This window comes from Cucurbita moschata, unplaced genomic scaffold (assembly GCF_002738365.1).
Source record: "Cucurbita moschata cultivar Rifu unplaced genomic scaffold, Cmos_1.0 Cmo_Scf00134, whole genome shotgun sequence".
Lineage (NCBI taxonomy): Eukaryota > Viridiplantae > Streptophyta > Magnoliopsida > Cucurbitales > Cucurbitaceae > Cucurbita > Cucurbita moschata.
Window position 1 is genome coordinate 102,059 of NW_019268650.1, and position 20,984 is coordinate 123,042.

Below are 20,984 nucleotides of genomic sequence, written 5' to 3' on the forward strand. Positions count from 1 at the left end.
GGCTAATTGACCCAACTTTAGCTACGAACAACCTGTGAAGGATCGACTTACTAATCATGGTTATATCAAATGGACAGAAATATATCTATAGTGAGGGGAGTGCAACTACTAGGCTATAGTGGAGTGTCTTAGTAGTTAACGAGTGTTGTTGATTAACAAGGTTAATGAGTTTAATCGGTTAATCTTGGATCGTTGGAGCCATGATCTATAGGTCCATTAGGTCCCTCTGCTAGCTCATATCGGACTAAACAATAGAACAGTGTGACGAGTGAGTTCGAAGTGTTCGAATTCAAATTATGGAATATGCACTACATATATACGATATATTTAACCTCATTTTTGTTTTATTTACGAATTAAACAAAAAGAGAGAATTTGAGATATTTAAATAAGTCTTAAATATTTTAATAATTGATTGGGATTGACTTTTGAGTTAATATTAAATATTAATTAAATAGTTTAATTAATCATTTAATGTTACCTTAATTTGAAATTAATTATTCAAATTAATTGTTGAATTAAAATGACGTTGACTTCATTTAATGGAAAAATACATGTTAGTGGAATTTTGAGGTGTCAAAATTTTATTTAACCAAACTTGCATGCTTGCCAAATAAACCCCACAAGTTTGAGTGGAATTTTGAGTGTCAAAATTTGGTGATCTCAAATTTGCATGAACATGCAAACATGACTCTATAAATAGAGTGATCATCGTGCATGAAAGTCTTCTTGGTGGAAAACCTTGACATGCAAACATTACACTATAAATTGTAATAATCCGAAAATAATAAATTAATTAATTAATTATAAAAAATAAAAATAAAAAAGACAGCAGCAGCTTGAAGCTGCTGCCATGGAGAAAGGAAGAATGGACAGGTGGATTGAAGGGAAAAGAAAGAAAAGAGAGGAAGATGGAGGTGTGGGATGAAGAATGGTGGTTTTATTTTGTGTTAGTGTTATGGATGGTGGTTGGCGTTGGCAAGGCCGACGAGGATGCACCAAATAATATCGAAGAAACAGAGAAAAAGGCAAAACCTTAAGGTTCTTTGGCGTTTGTTGTGACAACGTGCAAACCTGAGGATGGGGAGACGATTGTGAAGGCTTTTCAGCCATTGAAGCTCTGAACTAAGCTGATTTAAGCGGTTGTTGCAAAGGTAACGAAAAATCCATATCACCGAACCTTTAAATCTCAATATCTTGGTTCATATTGTATAATAAGTTATGAAATAGGGCTTGTTAGAATCGTAATAAGGAGATCTATAAATTTGTAGAAGGAATCAGGATGAAATTCGAATTGTAGAAGGAGGATATGGCTTCGAGATATAGTAGGTATTAACAGAAAAGATGAGAAAATTTCAGAAAACGCAAGGAAGAAGAAGAAGCGCGTGCACTACACGCAGGCGCGTGAGGAGCCGCGACTGGGCGTGCTCCTGGCGCGTGGGACAGACACACCGAGGATGTGAGGGTGCGTGAAGCATCATTTCGGTTCCCGGTTTGTCCCGTTCGATTCGTTTTGACCTGTTCTACCTAGATTGACCTATACTTACCTTGAAAATGGTGAAATATAGGTCTAATTGGAAGGAATTATGTTGAAATACCCTATTAAATGTACATTCAAGAGAGAAAGGGATTCGAAACCAGGTAAGTAGCATATCGATCTTTGAACTAGTTCTTAACTTGTTTTACAACATGTGAGTATGTTGTTTACTTGATTAAGAGCTTAGTATATTATGATGAGCTTTGATGATATTGAGTGTTTATTGTATATTGTGACTGCTTGCCTGTGATGTAAGCATGATATAAATGATTGCGAGAATGTTCTATGTGTTGAACATAATACATGTATGAAAGCATGCAGTAACTATGAGTATGTTATGCATGTTAATGGAAAGGTTATGACTCTAGGATATGCTTATTGGCGGTTGAGCTATGACTTATTTATATGAGTATGATAGTCTACTAATTCCCGCGGAGTTCCTGGCCAACGCGCTGTGTGCTAAGTCAGGGAGCATGAGTACTCCTGACCGTTGGTATATGAGATAAACAGGCCGCCAGAGAAATTAGTAGACGGGCCGTATTTGACCGAGAGCGAGTCTTACATATGAGTCCGAAAATTCTAGATAAGCATATCAAAAGAGAGTCAGTAACCTAAGCTGGAGGTAGCTGAGATACCTCATTAATGAATAGATGACCCTAGTAAGAGAAACTAGGAGTCAATGACGAATAAAACTTAAAAACATTTACTATGCTAAGCTGGAGGTAGCTGAGATACCTCATTAATGAACAGATGACCCTAGTAAGAGAAACTAGGAGTCAATGACGAATACAATTTAAAAACACCTGGAAAGATTAGTTATGAATTCATGAAAGATAAAGTTGGCTACTTACCGGGTAATTTAATTACTTATGAAAATTATTTTTAACTTTTCTCTCCAGATTTAGTTGATGCAGGCCAACCGAGGACGAGGACGAGACTAGCGGGCTAGAGACTATTTGGGAATCCATGTCTGTGTCTGTTTTGTGTACTTATGCTTTCGCTGTCAAGAATTTACTTCGGTTGTTTTAAGTTTAAATAGCACTGGTTTTAAATGTTTTACTTGATGTTTTTGGAAATATCTTTTGAAATTTATCATTGGTTGTCGAAGTTTATTATCGAGGTCAGTGGTAACTCCTGTGAATCGCGTTGACGCTGAGCGGGTGTTACATAAATAGAGTGATCATAGTGCATGAAAGGTCTTCTTGGTGGAAAATCTTGAGATAAACACTCTCTTCATATATACAAAATCTCTCCCAAGTTTAGTCACTCACCGGATTCCACAATCCTGTTCTAAGGTCGGAGGATAGTGGAGAAGACACTAGTGGTGGTTCGAAACCGGTTCGTGAGAAAAAGGAATTTGAACTACAAAAGGTTAGTATTCAAACTCATTAAGTTTTAATACTTATGAACATGCTAGTTATTTACTATAATTAATGTTCTAAAAGTGCCTAAGATCCAAATTGTTTACGCGTGTGTTATATTAACATCATCCATTAGTATCAGAGCATGTTTTAGACACTTTATTTACATTAATTTGATCATGGTGGGTACCATTTCATGAATGAAATTTTGTGGTTGCTAAAGTGGATAGTTTTGGTTTTGATATTTTTTTATGCTTCCATTTGATACAATTATTGTAATAAGCCTAATGTATATAGGCTTTAATGCATGAAGAAAGATCTGTAATTTTTATGGAGTCATTAGATTTCATTTTAGGTTGTAATTGATCGAAAATGGAAGAGATAGCAAGCTGAATCGAAGAAGAAGATGGAAGAGGCGGTTTGGATGTTTTTTCTGCCTTTGGGGTCCGGTTCAACATTTTTAAGGGTTGGTTCGCTCAGTTCGTGATCCTTGGGCGCGGTTCAAGTTATTTTAATTATTAATGTAATAATTTAGTTAATTGCTTGTTTTAAAATGCCAAAACCAATCCACTTTAGCGTGTTTAATTAAATATGCATTATGAATGTATGTTTTAAATTAAATAGAAAATGTATATGCATGAAGTATGTCATATAGATTTAAAATTCCACCATAGGCTAAGCATGTTTTATGCATTCCAAGTACGTTATAAGTGTTATAATGTATAGTATGCATGTTTAGAGTTCCATGAGTGATAGATATAAATTGTTATATAAAGCATGTTAGATGCATGTTATAGGTTATTTTCAACGTCATAAAACGAGATAGACGTTAAAATCTATAATAAAGATAAGTGCATGCTCACTTAGGGTTAAGAACCAAGCATGATCAATTTTAATAGTTAAAATAGGTCGATGTCTTACAAAATTGCGGTTACGAGAAAGCTCACCTAGCACGATCTTTTGCGGTTACAAAATTGCGGTCTCGACCAATATCTAATTACAATTTTTTTTTAATACAATACACCATTATTCATTAAATATAATATTAAAACTAAATCCACTAATATTTATTTTAAGCAAATTTTGATAAGTACTCTTATTTTATTTAATAAAAATAAAATTAATAAAATAATTTTAAAAAATTATTATTAATTTATTATAATCTATATTTTTATAAGAATTATTTTTGAGTTAAGGAATATTTTCAATCATTTTTTATTTATTTATTTTTATTAGAAACTAAAAATAAATGTTTTAATTATAAACCATTCTCCTTCGTTTTCTACTACTCGTACTACTAGCGCCGTTAAATACTCCGATAAAAAAAATGAGCGTCATTTTTTAATATATTCATTTGAAATAAGATAATCAAAAATATTTTAATAAATATTTTATTTAAGATATTTAAGAATAAGAAGTATAAAAACAAAATATCTAAAATACCTTAAAAAAAAATCAAATAATTTATTTCAAAATTTCACACATAAATTTTATTTATATTTATTTTTTTGTTATCATATTTATAAGATAAATATTATTTTTGTTACCATATTTATAATATTTTTATTATAGTTTAATTTTAAATAATTAGTCTCAGTAAATGATTTTATTTTTATTATATCAAATTAAACCAAATGTAATACAACTCCTCAAACTTATAATCAAAACTAAATTCTAAACTTATAATCAAAACTATAAAACTTATAATTAAAATAAATCTCAATCTCAATTTCAATCTTAGAAGTTTCCTGTTAAAATATTTCAATCTCAATCTCAATTAATACAACAAATTATTCTCAAAAGTTTCCTGTTAAAATATCAAGAAGAACGTTAAAATTAAAGCATTCAATGTTGTGAACCGAAAAATCTCTGGCAGTTGTATCATCTATTAACTTCTCCATCTTCTTGGTGGTGGGATTATACAACACTAATTCAGCTCCAGCCCAAAGACACAAGATCTTTCCATCTTTACATATTTTAATCGGTTCCACTGTCGATTTTGAGAAGGAAAGTATATATTTATTGACATATGGTACGATGACACTAAATGCTTTAATCCACGAACCATCTTCCTTCATCTTCCACACCCTATACTTGTACCCCTCCATAGAAAGAGTTAAATGAATGGCACCATTAAATATTCCAATATAAGGAAAATAACCGTCATCATTAGGAAAAGGAATCTGCTCGTATTTCTCATCTTCCATATTTAGACGATAAATGACATCGGGACCAAGATTATTTTGGCCAATCCAATGCAGACCTCCGTTTAAGTAAACACCATGACATCCATTAAAAGAACAAGTTGGTGACTCAATCCGCGTCCATTCCGGCCGGGTCCCAAATGCAAAAATCTCTGTTTTGTAGTTATGGATGATGGAGTTTCTATCACGAACAGTAGAGCTTCTTACCACTTTGTATTGTTTTGTTTTCGGACAAAACCCAAATCCATAGCAGCAAGTAAACCAATTCCCTTTGTATTTGTCTTTGGGGAGTTCGAAGTACTCATTCGTAATAGGATTTAATATCACGACACTATTCGGGCTAAGCCAGCTATTTGTCTTTTTAGTGACTACGAAAGCCAAGAGTCCATTGCACGAATTGATAATTGAGATAAAAGAACGCTTAAAATACTTACGCTTCAAGTTGAATGAAGCAACACTCCTCACCCCTTCCACATGGTCGGGATCCGATTCCAAGCAATGGAGATTACGAAAGTGATGCGAATTGGGACGATCACGGCTCTCTGAATAAACATGTGCAAGAAAGAAGTTGGAAGCAGCCGAGATTGAAGGGTGATGCTTAGAACTTAAGATCACATTGTTCCAGGTTTTACAGACCAGCCTACAGCTCGGCAAACAATAGGAAGGGAGTTTGTTGACTATTAACTCGATGACATCGGGTACGAGTTCGACAATTTCGGAAATTTTGTTGCCTTGACGATGAGCCATCTTAGTCGACTACAAAAAGTTGTTGGTTAGTGAATTTAATTGAACTAAAGAAGAAAGGAGAGGTAAGCTACCTTGAATGGGATGGGAAAAATTAATGGTTATTTGTGTATTTATAACTTAAAAAAACTAAAAAAGAATCTAATATTTTCTATTTTAAAAACTAATTTTTTCTTATTTTGAATCAATTTGAGATATATATTTTTTTTTCATATTAACGTATACATTAAATATATAAAATAATTTAAGGAGTTAAAGTAATTTAAAAAATTTTAATTTGATTTTTTTAATATTAAAAAAAATAAAATATTGTTTTTTTAAGGTATATAATTTATTTTAGTCAAATATACTATTTTTTTAATGAAATTTTATCGATTCCGAAAATTCTTTTTAACTTAAATTGAAATTTATTTTAAATCTTTATTTAATTTTTAAAATTAGGTGTTAAGAATTTATTATTATTATTATTATTATTTAAAAAATTAACCATTATAAGTGGGGCCATCACTAATAATATAAATTACAAACATCTAATATTTTTAATATATTTAATAATAAGATTTAATCAAATAATTTAAGATTATATTTGATTTAAAATTTTAAAAAAACATCCAAATTTTTTAATATATTTAATAATAAGATTTAATCCAATAAGATTATATTTGATTTAAAATTTTTTAAAAAAGAACATCCAATATTTTAAATATATTTAATAATAAGATTTAATCCAATAATTTAAGATTATATTTTATTTAAAATTTTAAAAATTTATTAAAACTTTCCTAATTTAAAAGTGTATTAAAGGTAGTTTGTTTTAATAAAATACGAAAGAATAAAATATATGAGAATAAGATATTTAAAAATTAATAAAAAATCAGATAAAAATCCAAATTTTACATTATTTTTTTTTGTTCAAATATTTATAATATTTTTGTTATACTATTTAATTTCAAACTTAATTATTTTATTTTTATTATTTTAATTTATTAAAATAAATAAACTAATTTAAAAAAAAAACAAACTTAATTATTTTATTTTTATTATTTTAATTTATTAAAATAAATAAACTAATTTAAAAAAAAAACCAAAAAAAAAAACAAAAAATGATCATGAGACAATTTCTAGTTGTGTCGAGGAAGATACTGAAAGTGGTAAGTGGGCGAGCAAATTTTCAAATAGGCTTTTACTAGAGTTTGAGGATTTGGTAACTTTCATAGGAAACATTGTCAAATAGGCTTTTCTCTTGGTATACCTTATCTACTACAGTCCAAAACTAATATTCCTATAACCATAATGGAAAGACATCACAACCCTTTCCATGCCTTTATAATACCAAGAATGGGCTTAACAAAATTCTCTTATAAAAATTGGTATTGTATAAGCATGGTGGATATCCTCAGATGCCATAAAACTTGGGATACTTGAACATCAAACTTAAAATGATAGTCTTGAAACTTTAACTATAGTAATACCTTTTAACTAGGTTGGCATTGCTAGGAAAAATTGTTCGGTAATTTCCTACAATAATTTGTTTATGTTGAGCTTCCTGAGTGCATTCGTGTACCCTAAGAAGAATTACCACAAAACTTCTAGTTGATTTAGAGACAATGTCCCACTCTAATCCTCTTGTATCCCCCACCCAAGTTCATCTTAAATCATGGTTTCTTAAATTTAAGGTATCTTGACAATCTCATATCTCCTACCGTAGCCCCTCTCCATATACCTCTAAAATTTTGACCATGATCGTAATGCCTCGTTCAAACTGTGGCTCGATACTTTTAAATCACCTCACAACTTCCCTAATTGGGTGTATTATTATTATTTATTTTTAATTTTCAGCTCGTACTAAGGCAGGACAATTTTCTAACCTCAGTACTTCCAAAGTACTTCCAAAGCTCAGCTTCCATTAAAGGCTATAGGATATTGACATCTATATCAAGCTTCTTAGGTCATTTTATTTCATCTAAAACTACTTACTGTTCCGTATACATTGGTATAGTCCTCCCCATCTCTATGGTCATAAGACTGTGTAGTTTATCTATATCAAGACGTTTAACTAAAACATATGATCTTGCTTGGCAAAGTCATTTTCATAGCAACCCTAACATTTAGTAGCTTACTAAAACTATAGCTACTAATTCACACCAACAATCTCAGTAAATCTAAACATCTTCAATACAACAATTTACATTCACATTCCATGCAAGGTAAAACATAACACGTCAATACAACAATTTACATTCACATTCCATGCAAGGTAAAACATGACGTATTCTAAATTATAATAAATATAGAATTAAGCTAACATGAATGCAGTAAATAATATTACAATCAATAGAGTAAAGTCCAATTATGAGTTATATTTTATAATGACCAAACAATAACAACATACACAATCAACGACATTTCATTTTCTTATCTTATGCAAGACATACCTGACGGAGACGGGGCATCGACGGTGGGACCATGGAACATGCCAAGCCTACATCGTAGGCTAGTCTACAAGATCTATAACCTAAAGCTCTAATACCAACTGTAACGACCCGAAATTTTCTACTTAATTTAAGGTCGCTACTGTATACATACCATAAACATTGAATGCGGAAGACTTCATTTAAATTCCATAAAACATAACCTTTAACTTAAAAACACAGTCATGGACTTACGTGTTTCGAAAACATCTTTAAAACGACACAACAAAAGACCCGAAATAAAATAAATAAGCGTTTAAGTTTAAAACATCCTATTCTATCCTAAGTCTAAGAAAATGAATACCACTATCCTATGCATGTGCCATGATCTCGAGTTGCGATGCTGTCGTCAGCCGTACAGGAATGCATTGCCTTAACCTGAAAAATGTAGTAGCACATGGCTTGAGTATTCTTGAGTATTTAAAGAAATACTCAGTAAGTGACCCCACTATTGGGGTTAAATGCAACAATCACATGCAATAAAATGATGGGACCTATCTTTTGTTTCGTTTCATTTCGTTTCGTTTCGTTTCGTTTCTTTTCGTTTCTTTTTCGTTTCGTTTCGTTTCATTTTCCCTACGGTGTAATCCTAATAGGTAATCGTGGACGTGTACCATATACTCTACACGCAGCCCATACGTGCGAGTATGAGCTCACCAGCTAGTTCGCACACCGCTGGACCACTGTCCCTAGCCAGTGGGCATGCTCTGGGGGCCCACCGGAACCCGTTAAAACTAAAACCGTCACGGCAACGCTATGCAGGGCATAACGATCGTTGTCCTGCCATTTGGATGTACGCCTCCGTACCCTCGTGATGGGATAGGGGTATCCCCCCAAATGCATGATCACACAATATGCATGAGGTCCCACTAGTCCTACAGTCATCATTTAATGAACATAACCCTGTGTCACGTTTTCATGCTTACATGTCATTCTCATTCTCATTCTGTTACATATCATACATATTCCTAGCGGGGTTATGTATCATGCAATTTACCGTATTTCTTGTCATACAATTCATTCAGTTACATTCCAATACTCATACAACAAGCCATAATCGTACAAGGGTCACATATCGTCACATGCATTCATATCACATCAACTAAGCAACATAAATAACATACATTCACGTTCACATGATTTCGTACTTAAGCACAATAATCTAGCATACAATGTATCATATCATAACCAAGTCATAACGTAAACACTTCATAGTCATATCGTTCTCTAACTTACCATAGCCTTAACGTTCCTATACCTATCACAGACATATCATTACGTGACATACCTTGGTCATATCGTCACAAGAACGTACCCTAATGATATCGTTCTATCAATCTATCACAAACCTATCGCTTTCTACCCATAACCTGACCGTATTCTTTCATCAATCTCTCTTATCCATAGCACTCCGGTATGTAACCTAACTCTAACATTTCATGAACGTATCTTACTCCTATCGTTACATTTCGTTTTGTGCATCCTTCTCGTACCCTATCTCAAACATCTTCTAGAGCACATCGTACCATAATTATTATCATACAATCCACATATAATAACATAACATAACATAACATATAGGAAGAATATCGATCCTCAGACAATTCACACATATCAATATATATGACACGTGCAGAACCACAGGGCACGTGTCAACATCAAATATAACCTTGCCGATAGTAAGGTCACTTACCTGGCTAGCTTAAGTCGTTGTCACGTATATATCCTTACTGAAAGTTCGATTCCGTCCTTTGAAATCCAAGCCAACCTATGTGAGCCCATAACATCAGTTTCAAGTTTGAACTCTATACAATTATTTCTCTAATTTACCTGGTTAAAATTCTGATATTTACTGTTAGACAGAATTTAATGGAGTTTCATGCCCTCTGATATCTCCTGTTATATTTTTAAATTCTGTTTAACAAATTTTCCCTCAATCTTCCATCCTCCCTCATGGTAATTATTTTCATCCCCATTCTATAAATAGATCTCAGTTTTGTAAACATCTGTAAATAAGATATTACTCTAATTCTATATTTATTTTCATTCTGTAAACAGATATTATTGGCCAATTTTAATTTGGCTACTATCTTACACATTTATGGATCTGCCAGCTAAAATTATATTGATTCTAACCTTATTTCCTATAACTTCCGATGCTAAAAAAAATCTAATTAATTGAACATGGGATCTGATTATTACATACGGTAAGATAGGAAAGAAGATTTGATCCTAAATTAATTTCTTATAAGCATAACTATAAAGGAAAAGGAGTTCTGAGATAGAATTTTACCGTAATAACTGACAAAAATCTCTAAATCTGCAATCTGTTCAAATACTTCTTCTCAAATCTGAGAATAATTGTTTTCTGTTTCTTTTTTTTTTTGTCAGGTTTTCTGTTTTTTTGCAGCCTAGATGGACAGAGGAGAGATAATTGTGGGAAGGAATGAGAGGTTAGTGGAGAGAGATGGGGAAAGATTTATTTTTTTTATTTTTTTTTATTTTTTTTATTAATTAATTAATTAATTTTATTTTTTTATTATTATAATGGTAACTATTTTTATAATTATTTTTATTCTTTATTTATTTATTTATGTTTGGGCTATTACAGCTTAAAACGTGTTGGAAGGACTTCAACCACAAAAAATCCTTAAGCATTGAGGATTCATAATTTTGCACGTTTACTTCTACCCAATGGTATTTTTGTTGAAAACTTAGTTGAGCTACGTCTTTTTTGCTCCAATAGATATGAAACTTTACCAATGCTTGGAGAGTTGTCCAAACTTGAGGTTCTTGAAATTAATGAGCTAAGTGCGGTAAAAAGTATCAAAGACCAGTTTTATGGGAATTATCATGGTAGCAAAAATTTATTCCCTAAATTGAAAAGATTTGATATTTTGTACATGCTCAAATTAGATCAATGGGAAAAAAATCTCATATGTATCAAATTGTACCACTTTTCCTCATCTCAAAAGCTTAATCATTAATTCTTGTCCCAAGCTAACAAATATTCCAAACATGTTNTTCGAGAGAGAGAGAGAGAGAGATTTCGGACAAACGTCGGCGAGTGTCCAGTTTATTTTTGAAAATATTTTTTCGAAAATAAGAAAATAAAAAATCTACCAAAAAAAAAATCCAAATATATCGTTTGATTTGATTGTGAAACTTATTCTTACTATTAAAATCAATTATTTTAATGATTTTTCCAAAGATGGAAATGAGATTTGACTTTTATAATTTTTTGTTTGGTAAGTTTGTTCTAAATTTCTATTTTACCCTAATTAAAAAATGATAGAACTTTCTATTTACTTTAAAAGAAAGTGAATCGGAGTGATGATATTAATATTTCGTACGAACAAGGATGAAAACTTGTTCGAGAATCAATTAGCATGCCTCATAAAATTTAACAAAACCAGTTAGAAAGATGTTCGTGATTCAACTAATAAGCCGCTTAGAATTCAACTAACAAAGCGAGTGTCACGACCCAAATTTTGAGCCATCAAAGTCCAGATCAAAATTAAAAGAATAAAAATAAAATAAAAAAATTCGAAAAAATTGAAATCAAAATAAAAACAACACGAAGGTTGATTACAAAATAAAAATAAATTTATTAGAAACAAAAAAAAGTTTAAAGATTTTTTTACCTTTTTTGTGGCTTTTTGTTTTGTTAGGTTATTCATGTTTTACTAATACGAACAGGAGCGTACTTTTTAGCTGACCATTTGTGCCATCTCAATATTTGCGGTCACAATTTGTTTTAGACGAGAAACATAACCACAGTGTTTTTCAGCAAAATCAAATTGGAAGCTGTCGTTCTCTCTGTTGTTTTCTTTGGCTTCGGTTTTTTTTTCTTCCAACAAGTTTTTTTGGCTATTTCTCCTCGTCAAGCAATTTCCTCTCAGAACGATTTGGTCAGTCCAAAGACATCTAAAGTTGAACACCTAAATAAAAATTAAAACAAGGAATAATATATATATTTTTATAATGATTTGTTTTTTAAAATATAAACAAAAACAAATTGGATGGAAAAGAAATTGTCCCATTTTTTTCTAAATTGTTTCAATGGACTCTGTTTTTCCTAATTTTGGTTTGAAACTGCAAAATTGATTTAAAAAGCCTAAAAATATGGCCCCTACTATAAATCTTTGAATGCAGACATAAAAATAAAGTCTTAGAAACGTGGTTTCCTTGCTTTTCAAACATCCATTATTGTGGTTACTGTTTCTTTGGAGGCCACTTTGTTAAACATGTCCTATAAAAGGAGGTTAGATGGGATTTGTGTATGCTTCATTCTAACACACACAAATCCCCCATAATTGCAAACTTTGAGACGATACAAACATGGCGGAGTTCCTGTGGACCTTTGCCATATAGAAAGTGTTGCCGAGCAGATCGGCCTGACATGGGGATTCAAGGAGGAACTCTCAAAGCTGAAGGACTCTTTACTCATGGTGCAAGCCATCCTAAGGGATGTTGATAGAATGAAGGCAGACCTTGAATCCCAGAAGCTATGGGTGAAGAAGCTTGAAGATATCGTCTTTGAAGCTCATATTTTACTCGATGAGCTCGCTTATGAACACGTTTGATGCAAAGTGGAAATCGAGAAAGATAAGGTGGTACGTAATTTCTTTTCATTCTCCAAAAATTCCCTTGCTTTTCGTCTCAAAATGGCAAATAAAATCACAACTGTTTCTAAAACGTTGGATGAGTTTATTTCTACAAAAAGTCCATCCCTATGTGTTGCTACAATATCCAATGAAGCTGAAATTGATATTTACCAAACTCGAGAAACGGACTCATTTTCTGATGAAATTGGAGTTATTGGAAGGGAAACTGAAGTATTAAATATAGTGGATAACCTACTTGCCCTTAAGAATCAAAAAACTCTAGTTGTTTTACCCATTGTTGGTACTGGTGGGTTAGGAAAAACAACTCTGGTGAAGGAGATTTTCCATCATGAAATGATAAGGAAGAATTTCGATACTTTTATATGGGTATGCGTGTCTGAAGGAGATTTTCCATCATGAAATGATAAGGAAGAATTTCGATACTTTTATATGGGTATGCGTGTCTGATCCTTTTAAAATCTCATGAAATGATAAGGAAGAATTTCGATACTTTTATATGGGTATGCGTGTCTGATCCTTTTAAAATCCACAAAATTTTAAGAGCAATCGTGGGATACATGAAGCCTACATTTGGTGGCTCAGATGAAAAGGAAATCATTCTTCGAGAGCTCCAAAATCTGCTAAGTAACAAAAAGTATTTTGTTGTGCTTGATGATGTTTGGAATGAGGAACCCATTCTCTGGAATGAGTTGAGGGCTTGTTTCCTAAAGATCAATAAAAATATGGGAAGTGCTATCGTTGTGACTACTAGAAGTGATAAAGTTGCAGAAATTATGGAGACAAAATACCGACATCATTTGAGGCAGTTACTAGATGATCATTGTTGGTCTTTATTTGAAAAATGTGCATTTGAAAGTAAATTACCAGTAATTTCTGATGTCATTCGAGCACAACTTGTTCAAAAATTTGGTGGCATACCATTGATTAGGAAAGTGTTGGGAGGAATGGTGAAATCATGCAAGAATGATGAGGAATTGCAATCTGACTTTGGAAAATCCAGTGAGAATTGAATTAGCAAAGGAAGATCTTATTTTATTCACAATCAAATTAAGTGTGGACCGCCTACCATCTTCCTCGTTGAAACAATGTTTTGCCTTCTATTCAAATTTTCCACAAGACTCCATGTTCCTCAAAGAAGAACTTGTTCAAATGTGGGTAGCACAAGGATTTATTCAACTACCCAATGGAAGCAATGTAACAATGGAGGATATTGGAGCGAGATATTTTGATATTTTGTTGTCTCGCTCCTTGTTTCAAGATGTTTTCAAGGATGAGAGAGGGAAAGTTGAATATTGTAAGATGCATGATCATATATATGAGGTTGCATGTGCTATTTCAAATGATCAACATTTGAGAGAGGACCTTATAACCGATGGAAAATCTCATGGTGATGAAATTCTTTTGATTCGTCAAAGAAGAACATTTTATTGTTGTGAAAATGTACCCTTTGGTAATCAAGATAAGATCACTGACTTCATCTACTTGCGCATTTTAATTATTGATTATGAGTCCATAACTGAATTGCGTGACACAATCAGTAAATTGAAGCATTTGAGGTGTCTTGACATTTCAAAGTCGGAATAAGTGAGCTCCCAAAATCTATTGCTTTGCTTTACCATTTGCAGACTTTGAAGCTTGGAAGGAGTATAAAACTTCCAACAAAGTTGAGAAAGTTGATCAACCTAAGGCATTTCGAAGTTGATTTGTGTAACGGAGATCAAATTAAGCTAATGCCTAAACATTTAAGTCGAATGACTCAACTTCAAACGCTTTCTATTTTTGTAGTTGGGTCAGATGAAGGATATAAGATTGAGGAGATTGGACGTTTAAAAAACCTTAAAGGTCAATTAAGCCTTCTACAACTCGAGCAAGTCAAAAGTAAAAAGGAGGCCATGACTGCAAATTTGGTAGAGAAGGAAAGCATTTCTGTGCTAAATTTTGAATGGAGTCTTGACAGAGAAGACTGTGGTGATAATGATTTGAATGTGTTGGAAGGGCTTCAACCACACATAAACCTTCAAGGATTGCGTATTCTTAACTTTGCAAGTGAACTTATGCCCAGTGGTATTTTTGTTGAAAACTTAATTAAGCTTGAGCTACACTCTTGCAAAAGAGGTAAAACTTTACCAATGCTGGGACAGTTGTCCAAACTTGAAGTTCTTTACATTCATAACCTAAGAGGTGTAAAAAGTATTGGAGATGAGTTTTACGGGAATTATCGCGACAGTAAAACTTTATTTCCTAAATTGAAAACATTTGAAATTTCGAGAATGGTCAGTTTAGAGCAATGGAAAGATGTTGCTACTGTGACGAATTGTACAACTTTTCCTCATCTCGAAAACTTAACCATGTGTTCTTGTCTCAAACTAACGAATATTCCAAACATTTTTGCAACTCATAGTCAAAGGTTGGAAGCTGACACGGTTAATGTAAGGTTACTTTCAAGTTTTCAAAGTCCTCCAAACCTTCGATCTCTAACCATTTATGATTGTACAAGTTTGGTAAAGCTGCCAAACTGGTTAGACTGTTGTTGCTCACTTGAAAATTTGTGGATAGGCGAATTTCGTGATGATATTTCCCCTCCAAATTTGCAAAATCTGCCCTACTTGTCTTCATTACACATTGGAAACTTTCATAATTTTCCAGAGGGGCTCGATGGTATTCATAACTTGAAAAGATTAATAGTTGAAGGGCCAATGGAGGGTCGTGATTGGAGTCGATTCATACCCTTCAATTCACTTGAAGTTCTTGAGTTGCATGAAACAGGAACTAATAGTTTAACACAACTTCCTCGACAACTTGAGCTCCTCACCTCGTTAAGATCGTTGCATATTCAGAGTTTTAATGGCATTGAATTTTTGCCAGAATGGTTGGGAAACATTACATCTTTGGAGACATTGGAGTTGTCGGAGTGCAGAAATTTGAAAAACTTGCCCTCGAAAGAAGCTATGTCAAATCTAACTAGATTGAATCGTTTGGATGTGTATAAATGTTCCCAGCTTGAAGTTGGTGAAGGTAGTGTTGAACGGGAAAAAGTTTCGCATGTACCCAACGTTCGTGTATTCTAGAATAACTATTTTATATTTGTTTCCTTTCTTTATACTTCCTTTTTCTAATGTTTTCATTAGCCTAAGTAAAATTATAAAGGTATTCTTTGTACCTTAACAATTGTATTAATTCTATTACTACATTAATTACTATGCTTTCTTGGTTGATTACGTTGAAAACCAAATCAAAACTAAACTGAAAAATAAAAATAAAACTAAATCAAGCTAAGCTTGTTTAAATCTTTAAATTGTTAAGAAGTGACGGGATAATATGTTACGAACATGAAGAACGAAGATTCAAACTTGCAATCTATGAATGGAGATCTTGCCGCTCTAGTTATGTTAACAAATTTTTATTAATTTATCGATTGGTTTATTGATTTTTTTTTAAAAGTATTCAGCAATTTAGAATATATTATGAAGATTTAAATATGTAGGTTTTAAAAAATTAGTAATGTTGTAATTAGTTACGTCTAGCTTTGAGTACATGGATAACTTTTTTAAAAAAAATTGAATTGCAATCAATTTCAACCTCTTATTTTTCAACCATCTTGCACTATTTTTTTTTTCCAATCAATGTATATGGTAATTGAAATTGAACTGAGGAAAGGAGTAAATGTGTAAATATACCCAATAAGAAATACTTTTGCTTCTCATAGCCCAGGATAGTCCTCCTTATTGGGGGCACGAACCAACCCTTTTCCATGTAGTTAATAGGTTGTACGGCGTGGGGACACTTTTTCCATGGAAAATGGCTAAGGAGTAGTGAGAACTGATCAGGAACCCCTGGTCCACCCACGAAGCTATAGATACCGTTCACACAACTAGCAGCCTAAGAACACTCCTAAGGTACTTCATTTGCCGTGGTGATCTGTTAGGCCCGAAACGTTATATCTAGACTCAGTGTCACTTCTAACCACAAATCGCTAGGCTTAACTTATTAATGGGTCTTCAAAAATAACTGAGTTTGCATACAACCATCAACTAGCATCATCACACATATTTCCTACAAATTAAATATATATGCTTAATGGGGCGATAACATCCATCAAGCACCCGAAGTGCGGAGTTCACAAATTCACATCTTCCTTTCAACATGAATTAAACATATGCATATATATATATATATATATATATATCGCGGAAGCTTAAAGCATAATTGCAACACTCAGATAATTCTCAATATGCTTTACACAATACATTCATACTCATAATAATTAGACTACCTAAATTCATTCCTGGAAAGCTACCACCTAAGGTAAATTCCCTAGCATGCATTTATACCAAGCGATTCCTATAAGTATTGCTTCCTAAAACCATGCGGTGACTTACATGATTGACGCATGCTCTTTCGTTTAAAGTTCCCGTGTAAATAAGGTGTCTAAAAATACTAATTTTTCTCTATAAGATCTTAAATCACATAAAAAATTTAATTAGAATTTAAATAGGGCAAACAAAAGTCGAACCTATGAATAATAGTACCTCACGGGCTCCCACATGGCACCCTGCTTAATGCCACCAAAATGTTCAATTTGCATGTACTCTAGATGTCATATGTATGGAAATTCTAATTACTTTTTATTTTCATTTGGTTGGAATTTTTTTACTAAACATGAGCAAAATTCTAACTAGTTTAAGTTTTCACGAATAAAAATTAAATTTAGTATTTTTACAATCAATCTATTTATAATCCGACCTTCAATTTTAGTCGGCTTGTAATATGAATAGGTTTTTCAGATTATCGACATGAAGGAGTTGAATCAATAACTTCAGTTAAGAGCGACATAAAATTTTGCAATGAACATTTTAAATCCATATTCTAAGTCTCTCAACCAGATGCCTTGGACAAAAAAAAATTGTCCCAACTTTTCTAAATTGGTTCAAATGGGCTCTATTTTTCCTAATTTTGTTTCTAAAAAGAAAAATTGATCTAAACAACACCTTTCAATGGTTAAAAGTAAACTAGGTTGGAGGGCACATTTGATCATGTCTAGGAGTGATTAAGTATCAATATCTAAACAACACCAATATCTTATTAATTGTTGCATTAAGTATCAATCAAAATGTTGGAAGTACTGGGAGTGATAAAGTAGCAGAAATTATGGAGACAAATTATAGATATCATTTGAGGTACTTACCAATAATTCCATATTCTAAGTACCTCAATTCATTTATTTGAAAAATGAATTACCAATAATTACCAATGGTTAGTATTTATTTGAAAAATGTGCATTTGGAAGTGAATTACCAATAATTCCTGATGTAATTCGAGAAGAACGTGTTAAAAAATTTGGTGGCATACCCTTGGCTGTAAAAATGTCAGGAGGAATGGTATAATTATGCAAGAATTACGAGGGTTGCTCTCTCTCCTATAAGAAAGAACTTATCTAGGCGTGGGTAGCATTGTAATGACCAAAATTTTCTATTTAATTTATATCATAAACCTTTAAAGGTGGAAATACTTCATTTAAACTTTCATAAAATATAATCATGGACTTAACCTGGTTTGAAAACACTTTTGAAAACGACATAAGAAAAGATTAAATAAAATAAACAAATGTTTAAATTAAAAACATCCTATTCTAGCCTAAGTCTAAGAAAATAATACAACTACTCTATGCATGTGTCATAGTCTCGAGTTGTGATACCGTCGTCAACCGTATAGGAATGTCTTGCCTTAACCTGAAATAGAGGTAGCGCATGGTTTAAGTATTTTAAGAACTACTCAGTGAGTGACCCACTATCGGGGGATAAATGCAAGAACATGCAAATGCAATGACGGAACCTATCCTATTAGTCTCTTTTCCTGCGGCACTATCCTAATGAGCAGCTTGGATGTGTACCATATACTCTACACACAGCCCATACGTGCGAGTATGGGCTTACCAAACAGTTCCCACACCGTTGGGCCCCTTTTCTTCTCAGGCGAGCTAGCTCCCTATGCCGAACACCCATTATAAATTTGAAAATTTTAATGAATTTGAAAATTTTGAAATTTGGCTTCCAAAGAAGCCATTTCAAATTTTGAAATTTGGTTTCATAATTTATGAATGTCCCCGATTTGACCTAACTTGAGGAGGCAAAACTTTTTTTTGTGTACCATACGTCGATTTTGAACCCTAGAAATCCTTATTTTTGGTTAGTTTCTTTTCTTATTAACCTTGTATTTGAACAATTATATTAATTTTGTTACTATATTTACTGTGGCTTTAAATTTATCTTTGTAACATTTATCTTTATTGTTCACCTTATTAAATTAACAAAGCCCACAAATTATTTATTTACTTGAAGTTTTAGATGGTCATAAATTCACATCTTAGAAATGGGAAAAATTGAATAATTCAAACCTTATTTACTTGGACAAACCAAAAATGATCACGAGACAATTTCCAGTCGTATAGAGGAAGATATTGAAAGTGGTAGGTGGGCGAGCAAATTTTCGATGTTCGACTCGGTAAGCTCCCTTACAAAGATCTCGTTGGTTATTTATTTTGTTTCATCTTCCAGAAACAATCTCTTATTTGTTTCATCTCAAAATGAACCTTAAAACAAAGTTGCAAGCTTTTGAGTGAAATGAATTGAACAATAATATTAATTTACATGAATATATTTGTGATGTCTCATATTGGTTGAGGAGGAGAACAAACCATCATTTATAAGCGTGTAGAAACGTTCCCCTAACAAACGCATTTTAAAGCCTTGGGGGAAAGCCCGAAAGGGAAAGCTCAAAGAAGACAACCACGGCTAACGGTGAATCTGGGCCGTTACACTATTTTCGTCTTTAAATGTGTAATAAATTTTTAATTTTTTTATTTTTAAAATTAAATAGTGATGAATTTATTTGTTTTGCTTTATAGTTCTCATTATGAAAAAGAAAGAAAAAAAATACCAGGAGAAGAAGAAGCCTAAAAACAGGGGTGCATGGGAATAAGGATGGTCCTCAGTACAGAGAATAACTACCTCCTTAAGAAGAAGAAAACATAGAGATAAGTCATTTCATTCATCCAATCATTCTCGTGAACTTTCCCAACCTGATCCCTTGTTGGATGATAAAAGAACCACATCAGCTAATTTAGGAAATGATCATGGGTTTATACTCTCTCCATTGGTATGAAACCTTTTGGGGAAACCCAAAGCAAAGCCATGAGAGCTTATGCTCAAAGTGGACAATACCATACCATTGTGGAGAGTCGTGTTCGTCTAACATGGTACCAGAGCCATGCTTTAAACTAAGTTGTGCCAATAGATTGGTAAATCCTCAAATATCGAACAAAGACTCCAAAAGAAAAGGAGTCAAACCTCCTCGAAGTCTCATCAAAAGACTCTAGTTCTCCTTCATTAGATAATAACATATAGTGTAATGAATGTGAATATCTTTCTGGTGCTCATATAGTGTAATGAATGTGAATATCTTTTTGTGCTCTAACGGTTCTGGATAGTCTTTGTTGGGTTTTATGTTCTAAAACTCATAGTTTGTAAACAAAAACATATTCTATTTTCAATAAAGTTATTATTGTTGTTTATTTAGTAAAGATTGTTATTGAATAAAGTGAAATTTACGAGCATTAATCTAAATCCAATAAACTAAGAACACTCTGGCTATAGTATGATTACTTGAACTATATGTAGAGACATAAGAGTGGATCAAGTTCAAGTGATCTATAGTATAAGGATAAGGCTGATTACCTTATTCTAGGGACACTATGGATACGACCCACTTTTGTATATGATATAAACAATGTGATCACTAAATTGTACATGTGGAGACATGTAAGTGGGGGCGTCCTATGTAATGATTATTGCATAAGATCGGATCATGAAGAAAACCACCATACTTTATAATGTCGTTTACTGTTGAGACTGATTTTCTTTTCATTCGATGACCTAGGTAACTCAATCTTAATCCTGAGCTAACCATGAACTCCTGTTTATTTGGAATTATCCTTAGATATGCATGGGTGAGAGTGGCTCGAGTTTGCCGACTTAATAGGCC

The 20,984-nt window shown here is 32.6% G+C and overlaps 2 protein-coding genes and 1 long non-coding RNA gene across 3 annotated transcripts in view; all 3 read left to right on the top strand.

Annotated features, from left to right (window-relative positions):
• The window catches only part of LOC111440073 (putative disease resistance protein RGA3), a 34,210-nt gene extending 20,256 nt beyond the window's left edge, over positions 1-13,954 (top strand). The window contains exon 2 of the mRNA XM_023077456.1: positions 13,408-13,954. Coding sequence (XP_022933224.1) covers positions 13,408-13,954 — 547 coding nt within the window. The remainder of the gene's footprint in view (positions 1-13,407) is intronic.
• Positions 1,033-2,595, top strand: LOC111440069. Its single transcript, XR_002709904.1, has 4 exons — positions 1,033-1,153; positions 1,359-1,491; positions 1,568-1,640; positions 2,436-2,595. It is a non-coding gene; the product is annotated as an uncharacterized LOC111440069 (long non-coding RNA).
• A 618-nt stretch (positions 13,955-14,572) lies between the features above and the next one.
• Positions 14,573-16,035, top strand: LOC111440074 (putative disease resistance protein RGA3). Its single transcript, XM_023077457.1, has one exon. It carries the CDS (start codon positions 14,675-14,677, stop codon positions 16,010-16,012), a length of 1,338 nt encoding a protein of 445 aa, XP_022933225.1. The 5' UTR covers positions 14,573-14,674; the 3' UTR covers positions 16,013-16,035.
• Positions 16,036-20,984: the final 4,949 nt, after the last annotated feature.

What these genes read in the sequence shown, in the direction of transcription:
- LOC111440074 (XM_023077457.1), top strand. Translation starts at nt 14,675, where the DNA reads ATGCCTAAACATTTAAGTCGAATGACTCAACTTCAAACGCTTTCTATT.